This window comes from Mustela nivalis (assembly GCF_964662115.1).
Source record: "Mustela nivalis genome assembly, chromosome: 7".
In the NCBI taxonomy this organism is placed as follows: Eukaryota; Metazoa; Chordata; class Mammalia; order Carnivora; family Mustelidae; genus Mustela; species Mustela nivalis.
The window spans coordinates 75,853,375-75,867,653 of record NC_139026.1 but is presented as its reverse complement, the minus strand read 5'-3'; the positions used below and the strand labels follow the sequence as shown (position 1 = coordinate 75,867,653).

Sequence of the window (14,279 nt, the reverse complement as noted above, 5' to 3'; positions counted from 1 at the left end):
TGGAGTGGTTTTCTCACTTCAGCAGTTCTGGTAAGTCAATCAGTCTAAAAGTACATCATTTTAAAAGAATTATACTATGCATATTTACTTATCCAAATTCTCATGCATTATACACATACACTCATGAAACTTGAATGTTATTCAAACAATCTTATTTTTATCTTTTAACACCTTGTAGAAAATATAACATGATGTCAAGAGATAAGTACTTGGCACTGTCTTTATTTTGAGAGCCCTAGGGTATATCTGTTCCTTAGTTCCTGTGGAAGAAGTGACTGTCTCAAGGTGCCTGTGTATCACCCTTTCCTTCTGAGAGCTCAACCCCAAATCAGATTTAACACCTGAGGCTTTAACTTACTAAATAATACTAGGACCCTTAACCATTCCCTTAAAATAAAAGGAAATTTAATCCCCCAAATAGACATGTACTACATTTGATAGCTTTTGATATAAAAGTCAGAGAACACAGAGTTTTAGGATTAAAAGAACAATTTACAAATCATTTCAATTCCTTCAGTTCAAATAGGAATCTTAAAAATTAACAATTTACTTGAATAACATGACAGTTTTGTTATTATATGATAGTATTATTGTATATTGAAAAATATTCTGGTGTTGGGGCGCCTGGGTGGCTCAGTGGGTTAAAGCCTCTGCCTTTGGCTCAGGTCATGATCTCAAGGTCTTGGGATCGAGCCCCACATGGGGCTCTCTGCTCAGTAGGGAGCCTGCTTCCTCCTCTCTCTCTGCCTGCCTCTCTGCCTACTTGTGATCTCTGTCTGTTAAATAAATAAATAAAATCTTAAAAAAAAATATTCTGGTGTCAATATAAAATATGGTCTCATTAAATATAAATATATAAGAAATTATAATAGGAGAATTTAAAAAACCATTTTCTGTCCCTCTATATGGGTAATCATTATGAATTAAAATTTTTACATGCTTAAAACATAAATGTGTTTTCAATAAGCAAATATTATTGAGACCTGCTTTAAAGATAATGGATTGATGTTGAATGTTTTTCTATCTAAAGGAATTTATCAATTTGAACTTTTTAATTTTCCTGGATCGTACATTACAACCCCCCAAACGTCTAAATTGCTAGGAGGTAAGTAAAATTATTCTACTAGCATGATAAATAACAATTCTTAAACTATAATGAATAAAACACTAGCATATTACTTTAGGAGATCTATACCTATCTATAAATTTGTAATTCAGTATAGTAGTAGTTTTTTAAATAGCTTGAGATATCACCAAACTTCATTTTTAAAAAAAAATTTAAAAGACGTATTTATCTATTTTAGAGAGAAAGAGAGAGAGAGAGAGCCTGGTGGGAGGAATCAGGGGGAGGGAGTTGGGAAGAGAGAGTCTTAAGCAGACTCTGTGCTGAGTGCAGAGCCCGATACAGGGTCAATATCATGACCCTGAGATCACAAAACCAAGAGTCTGCACTTACCTGGTGCCCCAGTAAGTAGTATTTTTATGATCCTTTGTGGTATAATATCTTTCATATTATTATCATATGTAGACAGTCCTCACTTAAGGTTCTAGTATGCATGAATTTCAGTGACCATGGTTAGTTAAAACACAGGTCCCCCAATACACAGTACATTAACTGTGAGCACTGTGTAAGTATAAACTTTGCTGCTTCCATTTACAAAGTTTACAAAATTATGAAATTACCCATCATATCACTTCTTTCAAAGTATTTCCGTGATTGGTCACGGTGTATCTGTTATTCAGTTCATTCACAGAGAGCAAAGTGTAGCTGTGTTCTCTTGTCTTCTTGTCTCCCGGTGGTAAACCCACCTGAGGTTTTACCAAAATCGGTAGTCCAAAAAAGGGAAATGAGAAAGAGAAGGAAGGAAGGAAGGAGAGAGAGAGAGAGAAAGAAAAGAAAAAGAAAGAGAAGGAGAGAGAAAGAAAGAAAAGAAAAGAAAAAAGCAAAAGGGAGGGAGGAAAGGAAGGCGAGGAAAAAGGAAAGGAAGGAAAGAAAGAACAAGCAGCAGAGAAACAAAGTGATGACAACACTGGAAATGAAATCCGAGTCAGATATAAATGGAGTTACGGAAGAAATAGTTGAATGTGACAGTGTTGACACTGATGTCATTTGAAAGAATTTGGATATGTAGTCAAAGCAGTTGGTGATGGAGAATGCATCAACAAGAATAAAAAAAGTAGTTGTTACAAAAAGGATAAAAATGTCCTAGAGGAAGTGACAAGGGCACACTCAATGTACTCTCAGAGATATTTTCAGACATTGAAAGTGCAACGGATAGAAGATTGAAGGTTGATCCAAACAGAAGTATGACAATTTACCAAAGCATAGAAAAGATTTCTCCTATCATAAAACATAGGATGAGAAGAACGTAAGACTGAACTGTAGTTGGTAAGTTTGTTGGGGGGTATAGGCACAATTTAAATTTTTGTTTCAAAAGCTTGGATATCTTTGGTATTCTATAAAATGTAAAGTTAATTTCCCTAGTTTTTTGGGGGGGGGTAAGTTTTTATTTTAAAGGTAAGTTTTTTAAACAAGAAAAACTTTATGTTTCTATTTTCTGGATTACAGTGTACTGAGTCATTGTATTATTTTTTCATTTTTTTTATACATTTATAACAAACTGTAAGAGAGTTTTTGATTAGCATTTTAAAGATCATAAAACAGAGGACACCTGACTGGCTCAATTGGTAAAAGCATGAGACTCCTCATCTCGGGGTTATGAGTTCAAGCATTGGGCACTGAGCTTACTTTAAAAAAAAAAGAAAGGGTCACGAAACAATTGAATTTTCTCCATTTCTCTATTAATTATGAGTTTGTTTTGCATCGTTTCAGCTTGCACAATCATTTATGGCCTAGCAATTTCATGCAAAGCAAGGTCTGCCTGTGTGGTAGGTCATGAAATTAGAATGAAAAATTCAGTTTTATTATTTTAAATTATTATCAGAGGCTTCTAAGTTGTAGCTTTGATTTTATGACACAGTACTTGCCCAGATCTGGAACACAATCCACAGGTTACATATTATGGCTACAGAAACCAAAATATTCCAAAAAAATAGTATAACAGATTAAAAAAGAAAGTCTACTGGGGCTGTAGCATCTGAGAACTCAGCTCTAATTTTGGCACCAACATTTACCTAGCTACGTGGCTCTGGGCAAGCTACAGTTTAAGCAATTAAAAAAGGATGATTGAGTAAGACAGTGAATATAATGTTCAAGCTATTATAATGTTAACCATTGTTAACATTTGGGTAGCTGGTCATTGCCAGGACCAAAATATTTCTTTATGCCAAACACATTTGTTTCGCAGATTTGTATCTGTAGTTGCAAAAGCAACTCTTTCCTTTCAGAGTCAAGATATATTCTAATACAAATCCCCTTAGTTGGGTTTCACTAGGTGTAACAAATTATGTTCCATAGCTGAAGATCTGATTTATCCAGACTATTGGGCAATACCTTTAAGTGAAAAACCCAGGTAATTAGGTAATGTGGTACTTGATGAAGAGCCAAGTTATTTGCAATTTTGATAGAAAATAAAAAATAAATCCTAAATATTCTGTTATTGATATTGCATATAATCTCAGTGAAAATAGATTATTTTAGGAGTTTTCTTTTTCTCTTGAAAATTAAGTGAATTTGCTCTGAAAAGCCTAAACATCATTTGATCAGTATACATGATTACAAAAGACAAAGCTGTTTTCTTTTTTATGATTTTATTTATTTACTTGAAAGAGAGAGAGAGAGAAAGAGCACTCATGAGCGGTGTGGGGGGGAGAGGCAGGGGGAATCAGACTCCCTGCTGAGCAGGGTCCCCCCCCCCGCCCCCATGCAGGATTCAGTCCTAGGACCCTGAGACCATACCCTGAGCAGAAGGCAGACACTTAACGCCTCGACAAAGGTATTCTCAAAAAGCCTTTTATTTTTTTTATTTTTATTTTTTTAGATTTTGTTTATTTATTTGACAGACAGAGATCACAAGTAGGCAGAGAGGCAGGCAGAGAGAGGAGGAAGCAGGCTCCCTACTGAGGAGATAGCCTGATGTGAGGCTCTATCCCAGGACCCTGGGATCATGACCTGAGCCAAAGGCAGAGGCTTTAACCTACTGAGCCACCCAGGCGCCCCTCAAAAATCCTTTTAATAGGGGTGCCTGGGTGGGTCAGTTAAGTATCTGACCCTTGATCGAGGGGTCATGAGTTTAAGCCCAGCAGCAGGCTCCACACTGGTTTTGGAGCCTACTTAAAAAAAAAAAAAAAAAAAAAAAAGCTTTTAATAAAATAAAAATTGGACTAGAACAAAATGTACGGAAGTGTTTCAACCTCATTTTTAGAGGGAAAAATGTTATAACGAAAGAGGTAATGCCATTAGGAGAGCTCCAATCTGTGCTCTGCCAATTCTGATTTTAAAATAACATTTTTTAAGACTAAAAGACAAATCAATCAGGCTCCTTAGGTTAGCCTCTCTAGAAAACATCAGATAGAATATTGTCTCTTTCGTGTATGGCTCTTCCACACACTCAGTGCATTTCTGGTGGAATCCCTTGAACAGAGAGTGATATCCAAATTTACACACACACATTTTTCCAGATAGTTATGACTGGTCTGCTTTCCCTCCAAAGATGACTAAATGGTGGGTAATTTTATACAACTCCAGCTTGATTATTATTTTCACTCAGCTATTGAAGTTTGGAGTACCTTAAATTGTATTTGGATTTCAGAAGCAATCCATAAACTATTTAAGATATCTTGCATTTTGAATTAATAAAAGCAAAGGACTTCAAATATTAAAATTTCTATTCATTTTAAGTGTACTATTTTATTCTCCATTTATGAAGAACTTATCCAAGAGACACTTGCTGGTTTAATTATCATGTTCTATAGTGACTAAGAATGGTTGCTTTATTTCTCTTTCTACAATCTTCATCTTCTACCTGGAACTGAGGATTTTAATTTTTTTACAGTAGGACTGGTTGCTTTGCCAGAGAACTTAAATGCAGAATTTGTGAACTCTGTAATCCAGTGTAAATATACAGTATATGCTTATTATTATTGTTGTTATTATGTCCAATTGAAATATTTTTTACAAGTAATCTTTGCTCCCAATGTGGGGCTCAAACCCATGACCCTTAGGTCAAGAGTCATATGCTCTACTTACTGAGCCTGCCAGGTATCCCTCCCACAGAAATTTTTTTAATTTCACTGAGGGTTTATCTTTTTTTTTTATAAACTTATTTTATTTTATTTATCTATTTGACAGAGAGAGATCACAAGTAGGCAGAGAGGCAGGCAGAGAGAGAGGAGGAAGCTCCCTGCTGAGCAGAGAGCTTGATGCAGGACTTGATCCCAGGACTCTGAGATCATGACCTGAGCCAAAGGCAGAGGCTTAACCCACTGAGCCACCCAGGCATCCCGAGGCTTCATCTTTTAAATAAGCACACTTACATGTATTGAATACTGATAGATTCTTTTGTGGAAGAACAAAAGAAAAGATAATCAGAATTTGACATTCATATTAAGACTTTTATAGGAAAAGAAGCCAAAAAGCTGTTTCGTAGGCTATTAATTTTCATCGCCTTTATCCTGGTCAACGGACTCTCAATTTGACATTTGAATGCTTGGGTGTGATTCTTGTAATGGTATACATAGTATCGACATGCACAAATAGAACTTATAAATAAATAGCTTATTCTCCTCTGCTTGAAGTGAAGCAATTCTGCCAATGCCTGTCTGGGTCCTGAAAGGAAAGAACTGTGAAAAAGATCAACCTAGTGCAAAGTTGATCTGGTGACAATGAGTTACCATATGACCTAGCAATCCCATTCTTAGGCATAAACCAAAGAGAATCAGAATATATGTGCACACAAAAAGTAGTATATAAATGTTCATGCCATTATTCGGAAGAGTCAAAAAGTGGAAACAATTCAAATGTTCATCACTGATAAATGGAAATTTAGAATGTGGTCTATCCAAACAATGGAATATTACTTGACAATAAAAAGAATGAAGTACTAATATATGTTGTAACATGAATGAACCACAAACATGTTATGCTAAGTGGAAAAAGCCAGTCATGAAAGGCTATCTGTTGTATGATTCCATTTACATCCAATGTCCAGACCAGAGAAATCTATCAAGACATAAAGTAGATTAGTGGTTGCTCAGGGGTGGAGTGGCTAATGGGTACACAGTTTATTTTTGTTGTGATGAAAATGTTCTAAAATTGACTGTGGTGATGGTTGCACAGATCTGTAAGTAAACTAAAAACCACTGAGTGGCGCCTGGGTGGCTCAGTTGGTTAAGCGTCTGCCTTAGGTTCATGATCTCAGGGTCCTGGCATGGAGCCCTGGATTGGGGCCTTGCTCAGCTGGAAGACTGCTTCTCCCTCTACTCTCCACTCATGCTCTCTGTCACTATTTCTGTCTGTCTCTCTCAAATAAATAAATAAAATCTTTAAAATAAACAAACAAACAAATATCATTGACACACTTTAACTGGTTGGATATAATTATATCTCTTAAAAGTTGTTCTTAAAAAAGATCACAAAGACTCTTCCCTTGCTGTTGTGACAAGAGATGCTCTTCTTATGTTTTCTGATATGTGGTAGAAAAAGTTCTTCTGAGAAATACATTTACCAATAAAGCTTACATTAAAGGTAACCTTTATAAAATCTGTAATAGTTTAATGGGTTGTCAACTCTGCCCTAGAAATTTTTATTTGTCACTTTAAGTTTTAAAAGACACAAACTGCCTAAATTTCTTTTAATTAATTTCACCCCATAAATATTCTGTCTTTGTTAAGCACAGAGAATATTTAACTTGTTTGACTTGCTCTCTGTAGCAAATTTACTTACTAAGTTCTTGACTTTGAGCAAATGATAATAACATATCTATGCCTCAATTTGCCTCTCTGTAAAAATGGGGATAATAATACTCTCTACCTCAAACAGTTGTTATAAAACCAACCAATTAAGCAAATATATATAAATTGCTTTGAACTCTTAGTGGACATAACAGCAAACTGACCACTTACCATCATTATAGGAAAAATCAAAATAGTCTTCAATAGAGTAGACCTAAATATATAATATGAATCTTTATTTCTTTCACATCCGTGAGGATACAATAGAACATCAGTTTCAGTTTCATAGAAACATTGCTGTTTTGTCACATTAGATGTGAAATTATATAGCTGGTATGATATTGAAAAAAAAAAAATCTGAAGAGTTTTCTCCCTAGTTTGACTCTCTGCAATGTGAGGTTAAACAGAGACTATCAAAGGCAGAAATTTTAGTACAAGCAGAGAGACTCCTTTAAATAGATTAAGTAATTTAGCTTCCCCAGACAGGATCTACTTATTTTCATTCTAATAAAACTAATTAAGGTACTTGGCTGTCACTGGAAAATATCAATTACAGCTGTCCCTTGAACAATGCAGTACTATAGATTGTAAGCCTTACCAATAACATAAATAGTCTACTAATACATATTTTGAATGTTACGTGTATTATATACTTTTTTTTTTTTTTACAATAAAGTAAGCTAGAGAAAAAAGTTAAGGATCGTAAGAGACACCTTTACAGTACTATATTGTATTTACGCAAAAAGAACTACATGTCAGTGGACCGATGCAGTTCAAATCCGTGTTGTTCAAGGGTCAGCTGTATAGTCTATTAGAAATAACTGAGTCTTGAGGGCAATACAACTCTGGGAATTACTCTAAATTACAGTTGTCCTAGATTTTCGTATTAGTTATCACCACTTCCCAGCAGATGGCAGTATGATCTCTTCGACTTGGGTATGTTGTTTTCAAAAGGTTTCTGTAATTTTAAGAACAACAATTTAAAAGCTGCATATTCCCTGGTACAGTGTGTTAGATCCCTCCCTGTGCCCCCACATATCTCCACAAACTGTCAACAATAACGAAGCACTGGTGTTCGATTTCAAGGTACTTTGGACCCCAGCCAAAAGAAATCCTAAAAAAACAAGGGAACCATGAAAACACAAGCTGTGATATCCAAAGTATGCTGATATTAGAAACTGAGATACACAAGCCAGCGAGCTGCAGCACAGTACGGCAATTGCCATGCCCCAGACAGCCGTAACTTCTAAATCTCCAGTGGCTTTAAATAAAAGTCTACTCTTAACTCACAGCTCTAGACTTCTCCAGCAGCAAAATTGCACCTGACTGATGAGAGACCTTTTCTGGTCCTCATTTTCTGCTCTTAGCATGAATAACCACATGTTGCACTACAGAAACGTTTATACTTTTTGATCATTCACTGCTGCACCCCATCGCATTAGGGATGTCATAAATATATCACACGTGTTGCATATTACCTTTCTACATTCTGAACATTTAATTTCAAAACACACCTGGCCCCAAGCATTTCAGAGAGCCGCACCTAAAGTGCGCTTTATTGCTTGCTCCTTGGACCATCCAGGAGAGTGGCACTGATACACAGTATATACTGCAAGGTGTATTAGTACTGTTGAATATCAGAACTTTCATACTCTTTATTAACTTTATTATAACTTTATTAACTTTATTAAATGTCATGCTCTAACATTAACATGGTGAAACATTAAGATCAAACACAAATGCAATCACTTCTAGGCAGTATATCCTGGCATGTTCTTTATAATTTACTTATTTACATAAATTAAACTTAGGGGATGCATAGCTAAGGAAAATCTGTCCGATTATATAGACAAATTATGCATGAAAAGATATATTCTGCTATATTTGTACTCAATGAAATATATTCTTAGAACAAGTTGATATGCTTTTTTAAAAATGTTGCTTACCAAAAGATGGCTACTTTGTCTAAAACAAAATTACACGTTAGTGTTGTAGGTTGTGAGGCTGGAAGCTGCAAAACCCTTCCTGTGTTGAGCCTGGTTTCTAAAATTAAACGTGGAGCAAATTTTGGAACATGAAGCCCTCCCTGTGCCCCTCTATATCTTGACAAACTGTCAACATGAATTAAGCACTGGTACAGTTTTCTGCTGTATTGAGGGAAGGCTTACCAGTCATGTTTTTCTCTCCCTCTTTGCTAAATGAACATCAGTTTTCAGAAAGAACTCCCCCTCAGACACTATTACCTTTCTGTATTCCTACCAGTGACCACATATGTTAGTCCTTCTGAGATGAGTCTCCTCGAGCAAAACTTTCCAGAAGTAAGTTAATATTAATAGAAGCTAAATGAATCAAGAGCTTAATAAATGAAAGGCACTGTGGAGTTGAAAATAGTAATAATAGCTCACCATCACTGCATTTACTGTGTGTCTGGCCCTGTTCTAAGCACTCTACACACATTAACTCATAAATCAAGCCATTCTAACCAGGAAGGTATTCTGTAGCCCCCATTTGATGGTAGAGTAACATGCTGTCCCTCTAAAGGGTTCCCAACTAGTGGTTGGCCCTTGGAGCATCTGAAATGTTTGGGGCACTCTGGGTCATCAAGTTGACTGAAGAGATGTACCTAGCACTAAATGGGTTGGGTCCAAAGTGCTAGACCCCTTGCAGCTCACTAGTCTCAGACAATGAGGAATCTTCCCCCCCCTCCCAAATGCAAATGACATTCCAGCCAAGAACCACTCTCTTGCTGAGAACTCATCTTCAGCATTCTTCTTGTTAAATGACTCATCTCTTCCAGAATTTTGTATTATTTCAGATTAGATTTAGGATTAAATGCAAAGAAAACAGCTCTGAGTTTTCAGCCAATAGCTGACCTTGCTGAAAACTGTTGAGCTGTTTTGTGCATAAAAGCCCCTCTTCCTATTATTTTCTACACTGCCACCATAAAAAGAAGAAACAAAAAGTCTTGGTACACTAACTTTGTTTACTAAAGCTATCAACGTGATAGTTTAAGAAAAACTTTAAATTAATTCTATTTAGTTGGGGGGTATGAATTCTTACAAATTATGCAAAAATTTAAAATATGTTTGCTATCAATCTAGTTGTATTAGTGTAAACTGAGCAAAAAGACACAGAGAAATATTACCCAACAAAACTGAACTTCACAGTCAGGTAAAAGTCTATATGAAATTCATTTTCTTCCAATGGCCATGCCCTCTTGATTTCTTGATTTAAACACTGTGAAAAAGAATTCTTTGCTAGTAGCCCAACACACAGGGCAAGTAAAGTGCATGATATGTTAATTCTCGATGTGCTGTCAATAATAAACCTATTAACATCACTGGTTCTCTAGTTTCTTACTTCTACTATTTTCACTTTTTAGTCATCATTTCTGTAAAGGCAGGAAAGTATAAGCCCCAGTGGCTATAGAAATAAATGCCTGCCAGAATCTCCAACAGCCTCTAATTATCACCCAAATGCAAAGAACCTGGGGGAGATAAGAGACTGAAAATTCAGCCTCAAACCTAATCACCTGACCAGCCTGTTGAACCAGATTCCCGGTTCCACAGGTCTGCTGGAGCCCAACAATTTGTAATAGTGAGAAGCCCCCAGGCCATGGTGACAGCGGTGATGCTGTTCCTCAGGCAAGACTCCTATCAGCACTGGATTAAGATATGGCAGGGAAGAAAGACCTAAACTAGAAAAGCCATTTCATAGCGAGATAACCTTAAAGGCCAGGACTCTTCACAAGGCATTTGAATTTGAAGGTGCTAAAAATTTAAGGCCTAGATCATGTTGGAATAACAACTCCTTGGTTTCAGATTTATCCCTGTTCTGTATTTTGAATCATATGATATCCTGGCTAATTAGCATACTGAAAGTCCTTCATGTCTTTTAAAGCTTAAGGTATTCTTGTGAAGTCTACCATATTCTTGAAGCTATATATACAGTTGTTTGTGATGGAAACGTTCATTTTTCTATCATTTCACTTGTATGTAAAGGTTCTGAATTTTTCTCAGAAAATGGATGGAGACCTTTTTCTCCTTTCACACCTGATTGCAATCCACTTTGTGGGTTTAAGATAGATTTCTTTTTTTTTTTTAAATTTGTTTCAGGGGTACAGGTCTGTGATTCATCAGGCTTACACAATTCACAGGACTTACCATAGCACATACCCTCCCCAATGCCCATCCTCCAGCCACCCCTCCCTACCACCCCCCTTCCACTCCAGCTACCCTCAGTTTGTTTCCTGAGATTGAGTCTCTTATGGTTTGTCCCCTCTCTGGTTTAGTCTTGTTTCATTTTTCCCACCCTTTCCCTATGATCCTCTGCCTTGTTTCTCAAATTCCTCGTATCAGTAAAATCATATGATAATTGTCTTTCTCTGATTGATTTATTTTGCTTGGCATAACGTCCTCTAGTTCCATCCATGTCATTGCAAATGGCAAGATCTCATTTTTCTGATGGCTGCATACTATTCCTGAAAGACCCCTCCCCTAGAAGATAGACAGGATAACTAACCGCTTGTTTGCTTTTCTGTAAACCGCTGGCTTTTAGGGATGAAATTAGGTTATCAATGGTGTGATTAATTGCTTATTTGCCTTTCTGTAACTGCTTGGCTTATAGAAATAATAGGGACGCCATGATGGCAGTCCTCCCTTCCCCCTTCTTGTTCCCCTTCCCATCCTCTCCTTTCGAGCGCGCGCGAGCCCTCATAACCAATCAGCTTGTGTCCCCCTTCCCGCTGCTCTCTTCGCGCGCGCGGGTCCCCAAAACCAATCAGCAAACTCCACATATGCCTTTTTCAAAAGTTCAAACTGTCCACCAATCAGTTGCGCCCCACCCAAAACTTGTTTGTACCTGTCTATAAAAACCCAGCACCACCCCAGCCGGGTGTGCTCAGCTAGCGGGAGCTGCTGACCACCCGCAGGCGCCTGCGTAACAATAAAGAACCTCTTGCTGATTGCATCCAGTGGCAGTGTTGGATTCTTGGGTAAGGGGATCCGCGGGTCTTTCATTCCATTGTGTGTGTATGTATGTGTATAGATAGATCTCCCATCTTCTTTATCCATTCTCTAACATAGATTTCTTAAAGTGAGGCAAATGAGTTTTCTTTTCTTTTTCTTTTTTTTTTTTTTAAAGATTTTATTTATTTATTTGACAGAGAGATTACAAGTAGGCAGAGAGGCAGGCAGAGAGAGAGAGAGGAGGAAGCAGGCTCCCTGCTGAGCAGAGAGCCCGATGCGGGACCCGATCCCAGGACCCTGAGATCATGACCTGAGCCGAAGGCAGCGGCTTAACCCACTGAGCCACCCAGGCACCCCATGAGTTTTCTTTTCAACACATATTCTGTTATGTCTTTCTAAGATACTGTACGTTCAAAGTTGCCAGTTGAAGAAGCTAGAAGTAAAATGTGAGAACAAAAAATCCCAGAACAGGTGACCGCAATCTTTAAGAAATCTACTCTCACAGCCCTAAAGAGATCTTACCTGCATAAGTTGTTGCTTCAACTTCTGTATTTCTGAAATGTTCAGCTCACTGAATAAGTCGGAAACAGGGTGTAGAGATTCTCCTTTCCTTAAAGTGGGAGTCCGATAGTCTCCATTCAGTTTCACAAGGGGCCCATGGATATGTCCATTCATTTTGTCATCATTGTTTGGTTCACTTGCGTCCTCCGTGAACTTGAGTCCATCCACAGAGATGCTGATATGGTTATCGTTGAGGGTGATGTACTGAGAGAGCTCCTTCCGCAGGATGTTCTTTTGCTCCCTCTCGTTTTTTAAGGTCTCAAGGGCTTCTTCCAGTTGGTGCTCCGCAATCTCTTTCAACCGGATGGCGTCTTCCAGCTGGCTGTTGAGCAGCACAGTTTCCTCCTCAAACCGCTTAATCTCATGCTTTAAGCCTTCGTATTCAACCTGAATTAGACAGGATAAAGAAGATTCATAGAACTAAAATTTGGGTCTTACAAAACTGCCATCAACCACTCTAGTAGACCTAACTATATAAAAAAATTAAAATGTTAACCAACTCATTATATTGTACACCTGAAATTAATATAATACTGTATGTTAACGAAAAACAGAAAACCACACAGTATAAAATGTGAGTCTACAAAATAAATCTAAAAAGGCACACAGTATATATACTCTTCAGATAACATAGGATGGTGTCTTTGGAAATTATGCATAATTTATAATAATTTATATTATATAAAATTTATATATTATATATTATAAAATTTATAAATACTTTAAGTTATATATAATTTATATACATAAATTCAATTCTTAGCAGAGATAAAAATGTCATCTGTTTTAGGATTTCTTTTCGTGGGGACCAATGGCCAACAGGGGGCACTGTTTGCTTAAAAAAAAAAACCCAGGAATTTTCTTTTTTTTTTTTTTAAAGATTTTATTTATTTGACAGGAATCACAAGTAGGCCTAGAGGAAGGCAGAGAGAGAGAGAGTGGGAAGCAGGCTCCCCGCTGAGCAGAGAGCCCAATACGGGGCTCAATCCCAGGACCCCGGGATTATGACCCAAGCTGAAGGGAGAGTCTTCAACCCTTCAAGAGCCACCCAGGAGCCCCTATTCCCCCCCCCCCCAAAGATTTTGTTTATTTATTTATTTGAAAGAGAGACAGAGGCAGGGAGAAGGGTTGAGGGAGGGGGAGAAGCAGGCTCCACGATGAACAAGAAGCCCTACCAGGGGCTGGATCCCAAGACCTGAGATCATGACCTGAGCTAAAGGCAGACACTTAACTGACTAAACCACCCAGGTGCCCCCAGGAATTTTTTAGAAATAAGTTTATCAGGGACGCTTGGGTGGCTCAGTTGGTTAAGGGACTGCTTTCGGCTCAGGTCATGATCCCAGGGTCCTGAGATTGAGCCCCAAATCGGGCACCCTGATCAGCAGAGAGCCTGCTTCTCCCTCTCCCTCTGCCTGCCTCTCTAGCTGTGCTCTCTCTATCAAATAAATAAATAAAATCTTTAAAAAAACAAAAAGTTTATCAGAATCAAACCAAGAAAATATTTTACCATCACTATTACTGTTTTATTTAATTATTAATGATAAGGAAATTTTTATATTCAGAGATAGATTAGCTAAAAGATCACACTAAGAATTTAATCTCAACAAAATATGTTTGCAAGTAAAATGAAACAAAGAAAAATTTTATGTGCTTACGGATAGAATCTGGAATAGAGGTACTGATTATCTGATAACAAAAAAATACATATATATTGTTATCAATGTGATAGTCCTTTGAATTAAGAGCCAAATAGCCTGTGTAAACACTCTCTTGGTCATGAAAGCCCACAGAGGAAAGAGATCTATCTATATTCTAAACTGACAGGCCTTCCTTGAGGCCTTTTCCATGGCACTAATGACATTCCACTTTTTAATAAATATTTTATCTCCACAACTATAC

General features: G+C 37.3%; 2 protein-coding genes across 11 annotated transcripts in view; one reads left to right on the top strand and one right to left on the bottom strand.

The window, feature by feature from the left end:
* Nucleotides 1–14,279, bottom strand: part of BICD1 (BICD cargo adaptor 1) — a 221,657-nt gene that overhangs the window by 43,939 nt on the left and 163,439 nt on the right. For all 7 annotated transcript variants that reach the window (XM_082738619.1, XM_082738624.1, XM_082738623.1 and 4 more), the window contains exon 4: nucleotides 12,342–12,767. In XM_082738619.1, coding sequence (XP_082594745.1) covers nucleotides 12,342–12,767 — 426 coding nt within the window. The remainder of the gene's footprint in view (nucleotides 1–12,341; nucleotides 12,768–14,279) is intronic.
* Nucleotides 1–14,279, top strand: part of LOC309868602 (uncharacterized protein) — an 80,877-nt gene that overhangs the window by 2,120 nt on the left and 64,478 nt on the right. For 2 of the 4 annotated variants that reach the window (XR_014313742.1, XR_014313744.1), the window contains exon 2: nucleotides 1,031–1,105. Coding sequence is in view for 1 of the 4 variants with exons in the window: in XM_082738658.1 (XP_082594784.1) it covers nucleotides 9,141–9,170 (30 nt within the window). In the remaining 3 variants the exon portion in view is untranslated. Of the gene's footprint in view, nucleotides 1–1,030; nucleotides 1,106–9,104; nucleotides 9,171–14,279 lie in introns of those variants that run through there. The other 2 variants (XR_014313741.1, XM_082738658.1) reach the window with 1 other exon arrangement.